The sequence below is a fragment of the Neophocaena asiaeorientalis genome, unplaced genomic scaffold (assembly GCF_003031525.2).
Source record: "Neophocaena asiaeorientalis asiaeorientalis breed wild unplaced genomic scaffold, Neophocaena_asiaeorientalis_V1.1 scaffold30, whole genome shotgun sequence".
NCBI lineage: Eukaryota > Metazoa > Chordata > Mammalia > Artiodactyla > Phocoenidae > Neophocaena > Neophocaena asiaeorientalis.
The window spans coordinates 166,055-184,709 of record NW_020174923.1 but is presented as its reverse complement, the minus strand read 5'-3'; the positions used below and the strand labels follow the sequence as shown (position 1 = coordinate 184,709).

Genomic DNA, 18,655 nt, shown 5'->3' with positions numbered 1-18,655 from the left:
GCGAACCAAAAAAAAAAAAAAAAAAAAAAAAAAAAGAACACTGTATTAAACATCTTTCTACATATATACTTTATTGAATCAGATTATTAAATTGAAAGTTGCAGTCTCTGTATTCAAGAAGGTTTTATTCAATTACTTTCAGTTTAGACCAACCTGCCATCACAGCATCCATGTTACAGATCACTTATCTCCTCAACTGACAATCCCAATACATGAATAACAACAACGGAGCATCCTTAAGAATGTCTTGAGCATCTCAGAAAATTCCACAGTAAGCCCACATCTCCCCCCAGATCTTACTATTCCTGAAACTACTTAAATATGACCTTCGGCAAAAGTCATTTTATCTCTCTGGTCCTCAGTGTGGTCATCTGTAGAACTGCAAGATGAAAAAATGTGCCGCAAGGATCAAATAATATAATGCAAGCATTAATAAAACGCTCTGAAGAAACATGACAGTCCTACCAAGGTCTGGATCACTCACATTCGCTAAGTCTGTTTCCTCCCCCGTAAAATGGAGGTGACAGTAGCTACCTAATAAGGTTGTGGTAAAGACTAACTGTGTTAATTATATGAAGTATCTAGCACAATCTCCTCAAGAGTTCCCTAGATGTTACGTTCCCCTCTAAAAATTATAAAATAGTATTAAGAACTGTTGAGGAACTATCCTAGTTCCTTTTCAGTAATTGGGATATTAAGAAACTAGTTTTCCAGAGCTGAAGAATGTCTCAGGGAAATGAAAAAAACGTAAGAATATTTCAATCTCAGATGACTACGTCATGCTTAAAGAGTATTAAATGACATGATATTTTACAAGCACTTTTCAGAGATCTTTGGTTTTGCACAAGGTATATGCTGAATTTTATTTTGCAAAAGTTCTTCCATTACACTGATGTCTAAATGTCTCCAGATTTGTCAAAATTATGTTTCCCTTTCTTCTCTCTAAACATTTTAGACAAGAAACACTACTGATGTACTTTCTTCTAACGGCTGTCTTTAAATGCAATTCAGTTTATGTCTTGTAGGATCCCACATGAAGAACTATGGCAAAGAAACAGTCAACTACTATAGATAAAAAGCTATCCTGCTATGGTGTCATATGATAAAATCAAATTGCCAATCTGGTCCTGTATTACCTTTAACATCTTGAAAAAGCTTGAAAGAAAACTAAGTATGGCCTGGTGTATTCTTAAACTTGCCTCAGCTATAATAATTGAACTTGCCAAAAGAGATGACATTAAAACATAACCTAATCTTGGGCAACTGTAAAAAAGTTATGATTCCTTACAAATAAATTCTCTTCCCCCAACTATCTGTGAAATTCTACAGTAAGCACATAACTTCTTCCTTCCCCTGGGAGTTACAAAGGAAAAATCTGAACACCTTAGTTGCGTTGCTAAATTCAAGTCTCTATCCCTTCTCATTCTTAAGTTTTTGTAAGATTTTCTAACACTTGAAATATGTCTTACTTGGAATGTTTTGGACCAGAATATGACTAATCTTAAAGGAGTACTCATTCAACTGTTTCAACAAAAACAGCTTCTCTAAGTGTTTGACAGCCCCTGGCTACCAAAAGGAGAGGATCAACAATTAAAATGTAATTCCCCTTGCCTGTAAAGAATTACCTGCAATGAGAAAGATAATTTAAAACAAGCTTAAAGTTCAGTAAATGCTGAATATTAGTCTGTTATTTTTTCAGTAACATGACCATAAAAGGGTATTTTTCTTATCAAGTCCTTAGTTATTTCTAAAGCCTTTTATTGAAGAGCATAGCCTAATCAAGGTAGCATTTTTCCAAATTTTTTGAAAGAAATTTAAAAATTACCATTAAACTAAATCCTTGAGTCATTAATAAAGTGAAGTTATTCACCACTTGGAAATAATCACATTCTCAGAACCAACACATCAGGAACTGAATCGAAAATGAAATAGATTCATTTAATAAATATATAAAACAAATTTATAATTTATAAATAAATTCCTTTCCTAAATATCAGCCATTTAATTTTTGGGCAATAAACTTATTGCCAAACATCTACTGGGGTGGGGTTAGGGGAGGAGTTTATAAACAGACTCCAAACAGCAGAAGGCCTAAGTCAGGTTAAAATGTCCACTTGTGGGCTTCCCTGGTGGCGCAGTGGTTGAGAGTCCGCCTGCCGATGCAGGGCACACGGGTTCGTGCCCCGGTCCGGGAAGATCCCACATGCCGCGGAGCGGCTGGGCCCGTGAGCCATGGCCGGTGAGCCTGTGCGTCCAGAGCCTGTGCTCCGCAACGGGAGAGGCCACAACAGTGAGAGGCCCGCGTACCGAAAAAAAAAAAAAAAAAAAAAAAAAAATGTCCACTTGTAACAAGTAACAAGAAGTATAAGGTAAACCAGAATAAGAACTCTGTGGCAAATCTCTCACCCGGGTCCATTTTTCCAAATAGTTTCTTTTTTTTTCCACCATGCTTCTCCTCTGTCTCAACCCTTTTTCCCCTTGCCCTCTCTTTACTTCCAACTGTAATACATAATACTTTAAGACATGCGGACCGCAGCTTTTGTGGCATTTTATGTCCTTCCTACCAAGGTCTTTTGCAGATATAATCTTTCCTTTATAAGACGCTTTTGGAAAATGAAAAGCCTTAACAGTATTCAATCTCAGGTATCACACAGACCTCTTCTGAATATTTCATCTCCAGATTTAAATACTATACTCTCTCTCTCATTCTCTCTCTTTTCTTTTTCCCCAAATCCCTGCTACCTTGCTCTCTGCTCCTTCCAGTATTCAGTCCTTAACCTGGTCACAAAAATCTCTGCATCTCTTTTACAGCCCTCTTGTGTGTGCCGTAAACTTTGAAGCGGAGACCTTATTGTATATTTTTGGAAGTACTCTTTCCTTCAACTGCAGCTCAGAGTAAAGGCTCTTGGACTCCTGAGTAGCCTGTTGTACTGTGTGTGCATTAGAAAGAGAGAGAGAGAGAGAGAGCATGCTGCTTGCCGAGGCTTCAGCCTCCTTGTTATAAAGAACCCTAATTTCCAAGATGCATTTGCTGTATCATTACAGGAAAGCTAATCTCTGTTAACTGTTCAAAAACTGGAAGAAGGGGGCTTCCCTGGCGGTGCGGTGGTTAAGAATCCACCTGCCAATGCAGGGGACACGGGTTTGAGCCCTGGTCCAGGAAGATCCCACATGCCGCGGAGCAACTGAGCCCGTGTGCCACAACTGCTGAAGCCCGCGTGCCTGGAGCCTGTGCTCCCCCACGGGAGAAGCCTCCACAGTGAGAGGCCCATGCACCACACGAAGAGTTAACCCCTGCTCGATGCAACTGGAGAAAGCCTGAGTGCAGCAACCAAGACCCAATGCAGCTATAGATAAATAAATAAATAAATAAAATTTATTAAAAAACTGAAAGTTGTTTCTATTTTAAAAAATCAACTTAACTGTATTTTTTAATCTTAAAACTCTTTCAGTGCCTTTATGTCAACGTCAGAAGTCAACATCTTTCTATGTCCGTTTTAAGCACTCAGAGGAAATCCTCTGCTAAGGCACTCCCTTACTTCACCGTTTCCATGGTTGATTTGCTTGCTTTTGAAAAAAATAATTTGCTTACTGAGAAGAACTGACATTTTGCTCCTCTTCTGACTTTCCTTTGCACTATGTGAGAGGGCTATGTTTTCAGGTGTTCACAATAATCTTAATTTCAGTGTCATCATCCAGCCCGTCCGTGTCTGTCCGTCCCCCCACCCCCCTGCCCCGCTTTGGTATAGTTTTTATTGAGATTTTACAAGGCAAGGTACCACTCATTTTAAATCTTCTCTTTTTATGGTATACATAAAATTTGAGCTAATATAAAATTAATGCTAGTATTTATTCTATGAGTGAAAAACAACATGAAATACATTTATAATGTCACTCATGACTATAACTGACACCCTGCATAAATAAGAAAAGGTCTAGAACAGACAGTCATACAACCATGGTGAGGCTCTTGCAACTGAGTTCAAAGGGTGTAGTTCAAACACTATTGCTTACTTAAATATCTACTCATACAAAAGAGAGTCTGGGGCTTCCCTGGTGGCGCAGTGGTTGAGAGTCCGCCTGCCGATGCAGGGGATGCGGGTTCGTGCCCCGGTCCGGGAAGATCCCGCATGCCGCGGAGCGGCTGGGCCCGTAAGTCACGGCCGCTGAGCCTGCGCGTCCGGAGCCTGCACTCCACAACGGGAGAGGCCACAACAGTGAGAGGCCCGCGTACACAAAAAAAAAAAAAAAAAAAGGGAGTCTGCATACTCAGAGGATGGTCTCCAACTTAACTTAAATATTAAAAAAACACTTTCCTGATTTATATTCTATCCCTAACAACTTACAGATAAGAAATTTACTTAAAACAGTTAATAGGCATTATGGGGAAATGAAGAGTGGAAGTTAAGGTCCTATTCCAGAAAGCCTTAGGTTCCTGCTGAAGAACAAACTGTGGTACAGCCATGCTGTGGAATACTACTCAGCCATAAAAATGGATGAACTACTGATACACACAAAAACTTGGATGGGTCTCAAACACATGGTGAGAGAAAAAAAGTCATCCTTAAAAAGATCACGTACAATATGGTTCCATTATGTGGTATTTTCAAAATGACAAAATTATGGAGGTGGAGAACAGATCAGTGGCTGCCAGGGGTTACACAGGGAGGGAAGATAGTGAGTGTAACTGTGAAGGGCAGCACAAGAGAGATCGTCACTGTGATGGAACTCTTCTGCATCAGGACTGTGCTGGTGGTTACCTGAATCTACACATAATAAAATGAAATAGAATTACACATATTCATTGAACCAATGTCAACTTCCTGGTTTTGATATTGTACTACAGTTATGCAAGATGTAACCAGTGGGGGGAAAGGTACCTGGGATCACTCTGTACTATATTCGCAACTTCCTGTGAATCCATAATTATTTCAAAGTAAAAAGCTTTTTTTAAAATTCCTGTTGGAGAAATAAAGCTTATATACATGAAATTTTTTAAATAGTTACCGCAAGTGTATCTAAAGAACAAGTAATTAAGAAATATTATTGAACTGCATCCCTATTTAACATTCTGGTCAACAGGAAAAACTGGATGGACTAGAGGCTTAAAGATCCAAACTCCTGTCCCGCTCCACTATCGTCTATGTGATCCGGAGCCTCAGTGTTTTTCATTTCTAGAATATAAAATACCCATTTGCCTTTTTTCCCCCCAGGTTTATTACACTCAATAGAACAATGTCTGTAAAACCCTAAAGAATAAATAGGTTGTACCTTAGGATAAAGAGAAGGAGCATGGCCTTTCAGATCAGAAAGACCTCACTTCAAAACCACAGCTCCACTCTGGACTGTCTCTATGCTCTTAAGCAAGTTACTTAATCTCACAAAATCTGTTTCCTCACCCATAAAGCTGGAACGATATTACAGTGTGATTAAACAAAATACTTCAGAGGGTCTTACTCAGAAATAATTCTGAATAAGTATTGTTACCCCTATTAATTATTTTTCCAAAACATTTTTAATTACCATAAAATATAAAATCTATTTAATCAAAACTCTTCAGAGGGGCTTCCCTGGTGGCGCAGTGGTTGAGAATCCGCTTGCCGAGGCAGGGCACACGGGTTCGAGCCCTGGTCTGGGAAGATCCCACATGCCGCGGAGCAACTAGGCCCGTGAGCCACAACTACTGAGCCTGCGCGTCTGGAGCTTGTGCTCCTCAACAAGGCATGCCGCAACAGTGAGAGGCCCGCGCACCGCGATGAAGAGTGGCCCCCGCTCGCCACAACTAGAGAAAGCCCTCCGCACAGAAACGAAGACCCAACACAGCCAAAAATAAATAAATTAAAAAATAAAAAAAATAAAAAAAAAAAAACTCTTCAGAGAAGGAAAGTATAGAAGGTTCAATCAATCATGTATCAATTTGCCTTTTGTAATACAGTCAGCATCTATTTAACAGGGCTTTTTGCTTACTGAATCACTTACTTCACAGGGCAAGTTATCAACATAATAAATATCAATTGATGGCCCAAACTCCTTTGTTTACATTAATTTCTTAAATTAATGACACTCTCACCTAGGGTTTAAAAATCCTGCAGCCTAAAAAAAAAAAAAAAAAACTTGCAGCCTTATGAAAAGTATTCATTGATGTTATAATGACTGAGTTTGAGCTACACAGTACATGTAGCACAAAACTCTTAGTTGATAAGACTATCTTTTGATTCCACTTTCTCCATTTACCTCATTCCCTTTTGTTAGTGTAAAAAAAAAGTGAGTTTCCTATATGATGAATATTTCAGAGGAAGAAAAAGAATCCTTATGTTATGAAAGTTTTCCTGTTATGCCAAATACAGCGTATGTTCAGATAATGAAAACAGACTTGACCACCTCACTTACTCAGTGGTCACTGGCTTGACAACCCTCACTATCCAGAACACAACACCAAACTCAGAACTAAACTCCATGAACTTAAAGTCTGTGTAGTTTATTTTCAGGATGCCCTTGAGTCCTCACTCAGAACCTATTTCTTATTTAAGTAGAATTCCAACTATTAAATCTTATGACTCTGATTAGTTCCTGGCTTAAACAAATCAGCCTTAAAAAAAAACATTTTGGGAACAACCAGGTAAATCTGATTATGGACTGGTTTTGGATATTAGGGAATTATGGCCATTTTTAATAGGTTAATAATAATATTGTGGTTATACAGTTATGACCTTATTTTTTATTAGAGATGCATACTGAAGTATTTAGGAGTAAATATCATGATGTCTATAATTATTTTTAAATAGTTCAGAAAAAAATTAATGAAGTAAATATGGCAAAAGGTTACAACCTAAGTTTCGAGACTATGAATGTTTATTATACTCTTTCCCCTAGTTTCCTGTATGTTTTAAATTTTTCATAATAAAAAATGTTTCAATGTTTTTTAACTCCATGACAAAGATTGCCTGTCTGGTTTCCTATCCCTGCCTAAGAAAGTGAAATCAGGGTCAGAAGCAGCAAGTGGAGAAGAGGGGGAGGGTAGTTGCAATGAGGCATGTTGAGAGTTGTAAGGAATGCAAACTGATAGCCTGACAGTGAGGGAGCAGACACCAGGATGATACCCTAGTACATAAAATTCAAACAAAGCTCTGGGGCCATTAAGGCAGGAGCTATTTGGGCTATCTAGCGTTACAAACCAATATAATAATTAACAGAGATTGAGATTCTCGTGTTGCTTTTTATTACTGACTGCTTAACTGCGGTATTTTATTACCTTATATAAAAATAAGCTTGCTGTACACTTGAAACTAATACTGTAAATCAACTTTCAATTAAAAAAAACACAAGTTACCAAAAGGTGAAAAGAAAAAAGAATTACATGTACACACTATAAAAGCAGAACTCTACAATTAGCAATATACACATGTGAACTTTGCCAATACTCCCAAATGTCTATTTCAAACGACAAAGTTTATACACATTAAATAAGCACTTCCATGTTCTTACTTATCACATAAATGGTAACAAGGAATGCACAGAGTGTAATCAATGAACCCTTATTGCAAGCTAACCGATTTTCTGCTTTTCCACACAGTATTGCAATGAAAACCATTCCACATACAATTTCTTCCTTCTTTTGGAATATTTACTTGGGACAGTATCCCAGAACTAAGATTAGTGGGTCAAAGGAACGAACATGTTACCAAGCCGTATTCCGCTTCATACTCTACCACACCACAAGCATACACTCATTTCACTGCAACTTTATCTTAGGCATTGGTTAAACTTTTCTCCCCACATTACAGAGACATAATCAGTATCCAAAAACTGCACGTAATTGATGTATACAGTCTGGTGAGTGTGGACATACGTATACATTCATGTTACGATGATCACAATCCAGGTAACAGGCTTACCCTTCATCCCCAAGGTTTCCTGGTTAAGCTTTTATTGTGGTAATTCAGCAGCTGTAAAATAGTATCTAACTTGAAAACGCTAATAAAACAATTAACAAAAAACGCAGCGTTTCTCCTTATGTTCCTTCACCCACAGCGTTTACCCTTCGACAACTCTTCACAAGTCAGTTACTCTTCTGGGACTTTGTGTGTCTCCAAATGAAAAGCATCAACCTCACTAGTACTCACGGAAGGGAACATTAAAGAAAGAGGGGCCATTTCTCACACACAAGACTGTCACAATGTCAAGACTGAGAGGTTCCAGTTAGTGAGCTCACAGGAAACAGGCATTCAAGTGTATTTTAACCCAGACATCCAACTTTTAAAACTCCTTAACCCAGATATCTAACTTTTAAGACTACCATAAAGAAACAAAGGCAACAGTAAGAAAGAATAATATATGTTTATTACAGGATGAACTATAACAAACTAGAAAACTAGAACCACCTGAATGCCCGTCAATATGGGAAAAGCTGAATAAATTACGGCACATCTATGCCATGGAATATTCAGCAGGAATTGGAGCTGATGTGTTATTAACACAGTAAGATGTCCATGATCTATTGTTACAGAAGAAAGCAAGAAACTGTGTGATGATCACACAATTCTTTTTTAATTTTTAAAGGAAAACCCTACCTATGTATTATACGCATTTGTGCTTATCACTACAGAGAAAGGTGAAGAAGATACAGCAAACTGATAACATGGTTCCTTCCGATGGGGGAGAAGGGGAAGTGGGTCCCTTCTTCATATTCCTCTATATTATCTGACTTATTATCTGGCTTGTTGGTAACTTCTAAATGTCCACAGATAGTAAAGATTTTTTTAACGGAAGATGGTACTAGATATCTCTCACGCCAATTAACTCCCAAAGTATACAATTCTATGAAGCAAGGTTTACAAAGAGGTCACTGAATCTCTAATGAATGGTTAAATTATGTCCAATATGCCCCAGGAGTAGATAAGATGGTTTTGTAAGGTTAACAACAAAAAGAGCTAATACTTTTAAAAGTTTTGACACAAAGGAGCAAATAGGAAAAAAAACTTTAACTTACGTTAGACACCTCAGCCCCCCAACCCCAATCTGGATAATTGAAACATTATATTATCCAAATCACTGAGCTGTGACACACTCCCACCAAGAGTGTGAGAGAATGTACCCTGAACCCTCCTCCCACTCACTTCTAGACTCATTCTAGTGAACTGGCAGCAATCTCCAAGAAAAGGATTCCTATTCTACGAGTACCCAAAGAGCACGAATCTTATTAATCAATTTCCTGCCCAAAAGAAAACAGGAAAAAGCACTAAAGAGCATTCTAGCCAGTCTCTGCTCTCTAAGGGAAATCTTCTAATGAAGGGGAAAAGAACATTTTAGGAGGCAGAGGCCCAGCTTTTCAATTTATCCAAGCTTAACGTTTTAATCAATGTGTGTTATGCGCTACAGTTCTTAAAATATGGCTCTTTATTAACTGAAAATACTCACACAAACTTTAAAAGGGCATTATCAATGTTCCCAAGGGAGTGACAGCAATGCCAACCCTTGTGATCAGGAACAACGTTCATGTGTGCACCCATCATAGCAGGAAAGTCGCCATCCAAATTAGTCAGCACCACCGTGAGGTGGGTTTTTTAAATATTATAATCACTTTTGAAATTAGCATATGAAAAAAAACAAATCTTAAACACTGCTCAATTAAATAATTCAAAATCTTCACAGCAGAAAAGAATCCTGCTTTTAAACATACCATGCCTACAATCTTCATCAGCTTGCCCATAGTTTTTCTGCAAAATAAAAGATACAAGATAAAGTTAAGTAGTTCAAGGGCTGCTTAAAACCGATTTTATCAAAAAGCTCAGCTTTGTTTCAAAGTTTAATCACTAATGTTGCAAATGTAATATGCACAGAGTAAAGCTACCTCCGGCCGAGGTTTACACAACATTCTACAAACAGACATTACAGTACACTTCCCTAGGCCATTTATTCACACTCCTCCCCTCGCCCTCTCCAACCTCAAGCCACCAGAAATCTCTTCCCCATCCTCACTCTCAGCTAATGACTTCACTGAGTAAACTGCAGCCCTGAGAAGAGACCTTCCACGGATGGCCACTACCATGGCTGCCCGCTTCCCGGCACACTGTGCCTTCCACCTGTTACCAGGTGAGCCAGCGCTGTTCCTTCCTAAAGCCCATCCTACCACCTGTGCAGATCTGCTCCAGGGCCTACTCAAGAATAGCGCTCCAGCAAGCTTCTTCTATTTCTCCTACATCATTAATTTTTTGTTTTCTAACGGTTCAGTCCTAGAAACAAACATGCTCTTATTTCTCTCATCTGAAAAGATCCTTCTCTTCACTTCACTTCTCCCACCAGCTACCACTCCATTTTTTTGTGCTTCAGTGGGGCAAACTCAAGAATTGTCTGTATCGTGTATTTCAATTCCCTTCCCGCTGACTTTCTCTTAAACTCTCTTTTATTAGGCTTTCACCCACCACTCCATGGAAGCTGCTCTCATGGAGGTCACCAGTGACTGCCAGTGGATCCAGTTAGATACACTTACATGTACCCATTTAGACACACTGTCATTTCTCAGTCAATTCTCAATCCTCATGACTCCACCCACAGCAACGGACACTGAACCTTCCCTCCTTTGGACACAGGCCTTCTTTGATTGGTTCCTAGGACATCTTACTCTCTTAGCTTTCCTTAACCTCACGGGCTGCTTTTCCGGATGTTTTGCTTCTCCTCCCAACCTCTTAAACTAGTGCCACAAGACTAAGTCCTCAGCCCGCCCCTGCTCTCTACCTATACTCATTCCCCTGCTGATCTGACCCAGGTGTAAGACTTTATATATCACCTATAGGCCACAGACTCTCAAATCAACATCTTTAGCCCAGACCTCTCTCCCAAACTCCAGACCTGCATTTCCAACTGCTTATTCAACATCTCCAGCTGGATATCTACACGTCATCTCAAATCAGTATGTCCAAAATGAACTCTTTCCCATCTCCCCACCTACAGCCCTCTCATCTCAGTGTAAGGAAACTCCACGCTTCCAATTGCTCAGACAAAAAAAGGGCAAAGTAAGTAAACTATGCCTGCTCCATATCTCTCACTCCCTGCCTTCAGTACATTAGGACATCTGCTTCGTTCTATCTTCAGATTGTAACCAGAACAAAACACTTCTCACCATCTCCACTGCTAGTATTTTGATCTAAGCCACTTCACCGCTGGCCTAGATTATTCTAACAGCTTCCAAACTAGTCTCCCTGCATCTGCTCTTATTCTTTTACAGTCTATTCTCAACACAAAGGCCAAATAACTCCTATTAAAGCAGACCATGCCACTCCTCTGCTCAAAATCCCACCACAGCGTCCCATCTCAAGTAGAGCAGACACCAGCCCTTACAGTGGCCTGAAGGGTCCCACAGGATCTAGCCCTGTTGCACTCTCCCCCTTGGGCACGTTACTCCAGCAAAAGGGCCTCCCAACTGTTCCTCAGACGTGGAAGGCATGCTTCCGCCTCAGGAATTCCGCACTGACTGTTCCCTCTGCCTGTAACGATCTTCTTCCAGATTTCAACATGGCTCACTTCCTTACCTCCTTCCTATCACCTATATCATGAGGCCCATCTTAACCCAATTTAAAACTGCAACCCTAACCCTAACCCTAACCCTAGTAACCCTCTATTCTACTTTTCTTTCCATGCAGACTGTTACCTTCTAACAATCTAAAGTGTTTACCTATTTATAAAGCCTATGGTTTATTGTCTGCCCCCCCTACTAGAAAAAGTACTACGAAGGAGGGATCTTTCTCTTTCTCTTTCACCAACGTATAGCAGATACCTAGAACAGCGTAAACATTCATTGAATTGAGTGAATAATGTTGGTTGAAATATTTGTTGAATGGAGTGAATAAGCCAAAATGCTATACGATAGTAATGCTTTCAAGGCTTAAAAACAGTTACTTGCCATCAAAGATACTCAGCAATCACTAGCCACTTCACTCATGTCCTCAGCCCACAATGTGGTGACTCGTAGCAGCAGTGATCAGCAATAGTCCCACTCACAGAAAACAGCCATTTTACATGGTTCAGCACTGGCTCACTGACAGTGTTTACTCACCAGCTGCAAAAAGGAGGCGATTCTGTAAAGAAGACTCTCGATTTTGATGCTTTCTATCTCCAGTGGACACGGCCCTGTGAAGTCAGCCATGGAGTACTGGCCAAGAGAAAGGAGGGCCTCTGTGCAGTGCTTGAGGGTCATTTCATAGTCCTGTCTCTTAAGTGATTCACATGCTTGTTCACATGACTTCTCAGCTCTTCTGTCTTCCATGACTCAGGGACAAAAATCCTAAAGACAGGGAGAAAGAACAAATAAGAAAAGGTTTTAAAAAGTTACTAACTATCAATTCTAGCCCCATTCCTAACTCAACTGGCCCAACTAGCTATCTGAATAGTTACTCTCAAGCAGCCTTTTGATCAAGGTCAGAGCTGAGGAGCAACTACTGACGCTACAAACTCTATGCTTCTCCTTTCTATTTTATGAAGTCTTCACTAAAATCCAAGCAAAATATCAACCGTAAGTCAGGATCATGCCAACAACACATCAAATTTATAAATGAAACATGATGCTCAATATTATAAAGTGTAATAAGCCATGAAGGTGTCTCTTCTTTTTTAAAACCAGAAGGTGCAAAAATGTTTCCTATCCCAGCCTCCTATTTTCAGTCTTATAATTCTGTAACTGAGACTGCAGAGAATCAAAGTCCATACCATGTAGGATTTTTCCCACCAGTACAAAACACTGGCTCAAGGGCAAGTTTGAACTGGCTATTAATTCAGTTCAGCAAACATTTCCTGAGGCCAGGCCCTGTGTTAGCAGCACTAAACTCAACGAGGAAGCATGTCATCACTCCTTTCGAGAAACTCAGATTCTAGCAAGACAGGCAAAGCACAAGTGAAAAATAACGAGAAATACCTTCCATCTGCCGAAAGGCATGAGCTGGCCTCAAAAGAAGAACACAAGTTCACTGTGCAGAGATGATAGGGAGAGCACAGGGGAGTTTTTCAGAGAGAATATGCACAAGAAGCCACCACGGCAAGAGAAAGCACATGATACACTCCAGGTGTGTCAGAGAAGGAGGGAAAGGAGCTAAGAATGCCCTCCAATGCCACAAGAAGTGAGGGCTTTATTCCACAGCAATGGAGCATGATGGGAGGTGTTTAAATAAAGAAGGAACCTATCGGGCAGTCCAGTGGTTGGGACTCCGCGCTTCCATGGCGGAAATGGGCGGGGGGAGGGTTTGATCCCTGGTTGGGGAACTAAGATCCCGCAGGCGGCATGGTGCGGTCAAAATAAAAAAAAAAAAGAAGGAACCTATCATGTAGAAGTCCTGTGAACAACTGGTGAGAAGCAGGCATTGCCATTAATAACAGACCACTAAGCAGTCCAAGTAATAGAAATTGAGAATTCAAGCGCAGCCTCTCCTGAGCTCTATCACTCATAATGCAGGGAGCAGAAAACCTGGGCAAAGAAGACCTAAAACCCTTGGACCTGCCAGTCACAACACTGCTTCGGAGGATCACCCTTGCTGACCTCTTATCACCATCTCTGTCGGGATGGAGACTGCTCTTCTTGCCTGTTCCCACCCTCGCTCACTCTCCCCACTTTCTACCTTACCAAATGGCCCCAAGGTACAGGTCTCCTCCATCTTTCCAAAGCTCAATTTATGCCACTTTGCTTTTAAGAAGGACCCACGTTAGTGCCTGTTTTCCTAACCAAAAGAAATCCAAAGAGGATATCTACTTTTACAAAAAAGGGGGGAAAGTGAAAACAGTGTTCAGCGTATGTTTTGCAGCAGCCCTTACAGAGGCAATCCGCACTGCGAGCTGCAAAAGCGGGTGCAAGGGGCACCGCCCAGCTCCTACCCGGGAACCACAGTCAGCACCTCAGCATCAAGCCACCATAGCTCTGAACTGTCACTGGACTTCTGTGCTTTAGCGCAATTTATTTTGTGCATCCGCCAGCAAGATGTGTCCTATGGTCACTGCTTCTTCGCTTTACGCCATGTCGGCTTATGGAAGGTTTCCTGGGAATGCTCTGCTTTCAGTCATTGGGGGAAACCCATACTTACTGTCCTCCTGCCTCCCTCCAGCCTGCACATCCACTCTCAGCCTGGCCTTTCCAGCTCTGAAAAGACAACCTGGCTCCGCCCTCTGCCGCCTATATACTGCAGTGAAAGGTGAGGGGAGAAGCTGACAGGCAGACAAAAGGCAGCAGCGGTGAGTGAGGCCTGATGACAGACATCGGAAGAGTTCCAGGCCCCTTCAACTTTTGAGATGTTTGGTATAACAAAAAATGTAGAAACACCTAAGGGATGGGATGAGAAAGAGCTCAAAATGGATTTCAGTATTTGTCAGCGTTTGTTAAATATGGGTGGTACATACACGGGGTACAATGTAATATTCTCCACTTTTCTCAGTATGAAATTTTTATTAAAAAATACCAAAACACGGTTTTTAAAATTACAGGATATTTAAAATGTTTATACATTTGACAAGGTAACACAGCACAAAAAATGAAATCTAATTGTGTTATTCACAAGGTAATCCAACAAATATTTAGAGTATTGTATCCTCAGGCATTACATGGCCTCCCTTTAAACTTCCTCAGCTCTCCCTCAGTGGGCTATAATTCCCAGTTTACTTTAGGGGAACTTAAATATTTAAGTTATAGTTGGTGTTTATGTCCCTTATACAAACATGCATTAATTTGGGGAAATCAATTATCAAGTAAACATCAAAAGTAATCATTTCTACAATACTAACGTGACTTTGCCCATTAGAGATCAGAATGGCATTACAGGATCATCAGTAGCTTATTCTACAGGCCAGAGCTGATGCTCTTGACATTCTGGGCTGAACAGTTCTTTGTGGCGGAAGCTGTCCTGTGCTTCATACAATGTTTCAGCAGCATCCCGGCCTCTGACCACTAGGTGCCAGGAGCACGTCTCCTGACTTACGACAACTAAAGATGTCTATTTCCAGACATCAGCAAATGTCCCCTGGGGGGCAAAATCATTCCTGGTTGAGACCTACTGATATAAACAAGCATATAGTGTTTGCTTGCCAAATAACAGCAACAGAAGATGGATAAATCCATGGATTCCAAAGGTCCTAGAATTAGCAAATCTTCTCTATAAAACTCCTAGCCCACATCTAGAAAATATTACAAAAAGAAGCAAAATGTAACAAAAAACTAACAACACATGAGCTAAAATCTTTGCTAGGGAGAGAACACAGCACAGTGATCCAAAGCACAGACTTGGAGCCAGAGGACTTACATTCAGAACTCACCAGCTGTCACTCACCAACTGTGTCACTCACCAGCTGTGTGACCTGGAGCAAATGACTTAGCCTCAAGTATCTCAACTTGCTCACCTCTAAAATGGCAAGAAGACAACTAATACCTACCTCCTACGGTTATTTTCACTTAAGAATTAAGTGAAATAATACGTGTAAAGTGCTTAAAAGAATGCCTGGCATACAGCAAGTGCTCAGTAAGTGTTAGTTAGCTATTGTTATTTCACTAAAATTCCATATTTTCAATTTATACGAAGTGGAAATCACTTTACAGATTTCAACATACAACACTGTATTTATAGAAAATAAAATATCATGCTATGTAACTACTTTATCTACTTGACAGAGGAATTGTTTTCACCCATTTTCTCCATCTCGATAAAATAATAATGGTTATGATTATGCAATCATAATAATGATTATGCTCCCCAATAGCCATTGGAGAAACAAGTGTACTTGTACGTCGCTGACAAAGACAAGCTAACCCCTAAAACTGGCTCTGAGGGGAGATCACAAAGACTACCGTCAACATTAATCACCAAACATATTAGCCAGGGATATCTCAATAAAAGTAACACAGAAGTAGAGATTAGGGACAGAATTACTAACTCCGGGAGCTATGGGGGGAAGTGACTTAATTTCAAGAGTTAATGTCTCTGATATGTAGGCTCAGGTGCCCACCTCAGCACTGGATATGAAGATGCCTACCACAACTACGCTTGTTAATTAATCAGGTCCCAACAGTTCATTTCTAACTGCGGTCTCCCTGAACCTCACTGCAGGTACTTCTGTAGTGTAGCTCTCCATACAAGGCAGGTCTCTGGTAACTGTCTTCCCTGGTTCTTCAGAAAACAGCATGACCTGGCTACACATACTCCTGAAGAAGTTCAAGTGCCTTCTTGAAAAACATAAAATAAAAACTGCCAGACGAAGTCAAAGAGAGACAATGTCTCAAGCCACGCTAAAATGGACTACAAAAAACACAGATCTAGAAACTACCTCTACACGAGGCCAGCTCCCAGACACACCTCACCATGCAGCCGACACTCTTGGCCAGGATACACGGATACACCCGTGTCTACAGCACGCGACCCTGCTACGTGGTGGACAGACACTGACCAAGCTGGGTCTTGTACAGCCTCTGCCACGGGGACAGAAAGGCCTGGAGAAGGGCGCTGAGTCGCTTGAACCCACCAGTGTGGGAAGAAGCACCACGTCCAGCCATTGCGAGGGCCACCCCTATTTGCCTCGACTCTTTCTCTTCGTGTTAAAAATTATCCAACTTTCACCAGAAGAATACACAACACTAACTTTCCGCAACCCCCTGCCCCTGCGGGGAACGGCATTCCTGGAGGATGTAACTCACAGACAACAAAGCTGGAAGCAGTAACCCAGATTCTAATTCAAATCCATTAACCCCTGTGATCTGTTGCTGATCTACGAAAAGAGCCTAATAGCATATTAGTCGTTTGACCAGCCAGCGTCCATCCCTTTTTATGGTAATAAGAGCCCACAAATTCCCTCAGAGTAGGTACCTCTCCCCGACTCTCAGTCGGCATGGCTCCAGTGGGGTCGACTCTGCCAAAGAGCCAGGGTGCCACGTGACCAGAACTGGCCAATCCCAGTCTCACAGCCTCAAACAGTGATTGGCTCCAGGTCAGACATGTGACCCCATAAGAGCCAATGAGACATCATGAGACTTTTGCTGAGGCTTCTGGGAAAGAGACAGGCACTCTTTCCGGCTGAATCTAAACGCTGACAGGCTACAGGGGGTGAATATGCTACAGCCATTTTTGTAACATACAGCTCCTACAACTGAAGTCCATACAAGGAAAGGCAGAGTTGACTCGTGGGGAGAACCTGAGTCCTGATGACTTTACTTGAGCCCTGAATCCAGCTAGCTGTGCCTGACTTCGCAGTTAGGTGAGCCTAACTCAAATTTCTTTCCAGCTTAAGCCAATTTAGGTTGATATTTCAGGCAGCTGAAGCGAATTGATGTATATGTGTATATCTGATTAGTACCTCACAGGATGTGAAAAATGGAATGAACTGACAGTTGTCTTGTAAAACAGTGTATATACACATGATTATTAAAAACACTGGTCACAGGTATTGATTAATAATAAGTGCAAAGAGAAAAAAGTGGGCATGGGAGAGAAATGACTCACTGTGATATGTGGTTATTCCGACTCTTGAAAATATTCCAAAACATTTGTTTAAACAATTTTATCATAAAGCTATTTCAGCAATAATAATAAAAATAATAACAAGAGCCATTTGCTGAATGCCTACTGTGGGCCAGAGGCTGTTGAAATGACTATATTATGTAATCTACTTGATTCCTCATAAACGACCTTACAAGGTGGATGTTATTATTATCATTCCCACTAACAGATAAGGAAACTGAAGCACAGAGAAGTTAAGTTACTCACCCACAGTTATACTGTAAATAAAAGGCAGGATTCAAATGCAGACATTCTGATGCAGCTCGTGCTTTTAGCCATGACACTGAATCTGAACCTACACTCAAAGTTCTAATGCTGTTCCAGTGAAGCAGAAACTCAAACTCAGGCGCTCCCAAAAGCATCAAATCTGAATGTAATATTTTAACCCTGGAAGAGTCTTAAGGACTAATTCCTACATAGTTCTGCATTATGAACGTATACATATTTAACTACATTAGTGATTATCATTTTTTTAAAAAGTGTGAAAACCCTCACAAACCTCAACCAATTGCATTCTTTGGTTAAACAAAAGTCCTAGATGTCGCCAAGACTAAGGAGTATATTATATAGTACTACCTTTCCAGAAAATAACATTTGCACCTTCTACAAAGTCAACTTTATGAGAACATTCCCATCACTAAGTTACTTTTCACCACTTTTATAGAGCAGAAACTTATTTTAAAATCTACCCATCTTAGTATAATATAAAAAAGAAAAAACTTTATGAATTAGACTTTCTCAAAATTAAACTTTTTTGCTCTTTGAAAGACACTATTATGTTAGAAGGATAGGAAGCCAAGCTAAAGACTGAGAAAAAACCAACTGCAAATCACATACCTGAAAAAGGATTTGTATCCAAATATATAAAGAATTCTCAAAACTCAACAGTAAGAAAACAACCCAATTAAAAGCTAGGCAGGGCTTCCCTGGTGGCGCAGTGGTTGAGAGTCCGCCTACCGATGCAGGGGACACGGGTTCGTGCCCCAGTCCGGGAAGATCCCACATGCTGCAGAGTGGCTGGGCCCGTGAGCCATGGCCGCTTGGCCTGCGTGTCCGGAGCCTGTGCTCCGCAACAGGAGAGGCCACAACAGTGAGAGGCCCGCGTACCGCAAAAAAAAAAAAAAAAAAAAAAAAAAAAC

At 40.7% G+C, this 18,655-nt stretch overlaps 1 protein-coding gene across 7 annotated transcripts in view; it reads right to left on the bottom strand.

Moving 5' to 3' along the window:
- HELZ (helicase with zinc finger) overlaps positions 1–18,655 on the bottom strand; it is a 148,365-nt gene that overhangs the window by 112,865 nt on the left and 16,845 nt on the right. For all 7 annotated transcript variants that reach the window (XM_024760673.1, XM_024760672.1, XM_024760678.1 and 4 more), the window contains 2 exons: positions 12,053–12,280; positions 9,680–9,716 (listed from right to left, as the gene is read on the bottom strand). In XM_024760673.1, coding sequence (XP_024616441.1) covers positions 9,680–9,716; positions 12,053–12,262 — 247 coding nt within the window. In that variant the 5' untranslated portion in view covers positions 12,263–12,280. The remainder of the gene's footprint in view (positions 1–9,679; positions 9,717–12,052; positions 12,281–18,655) is intronic.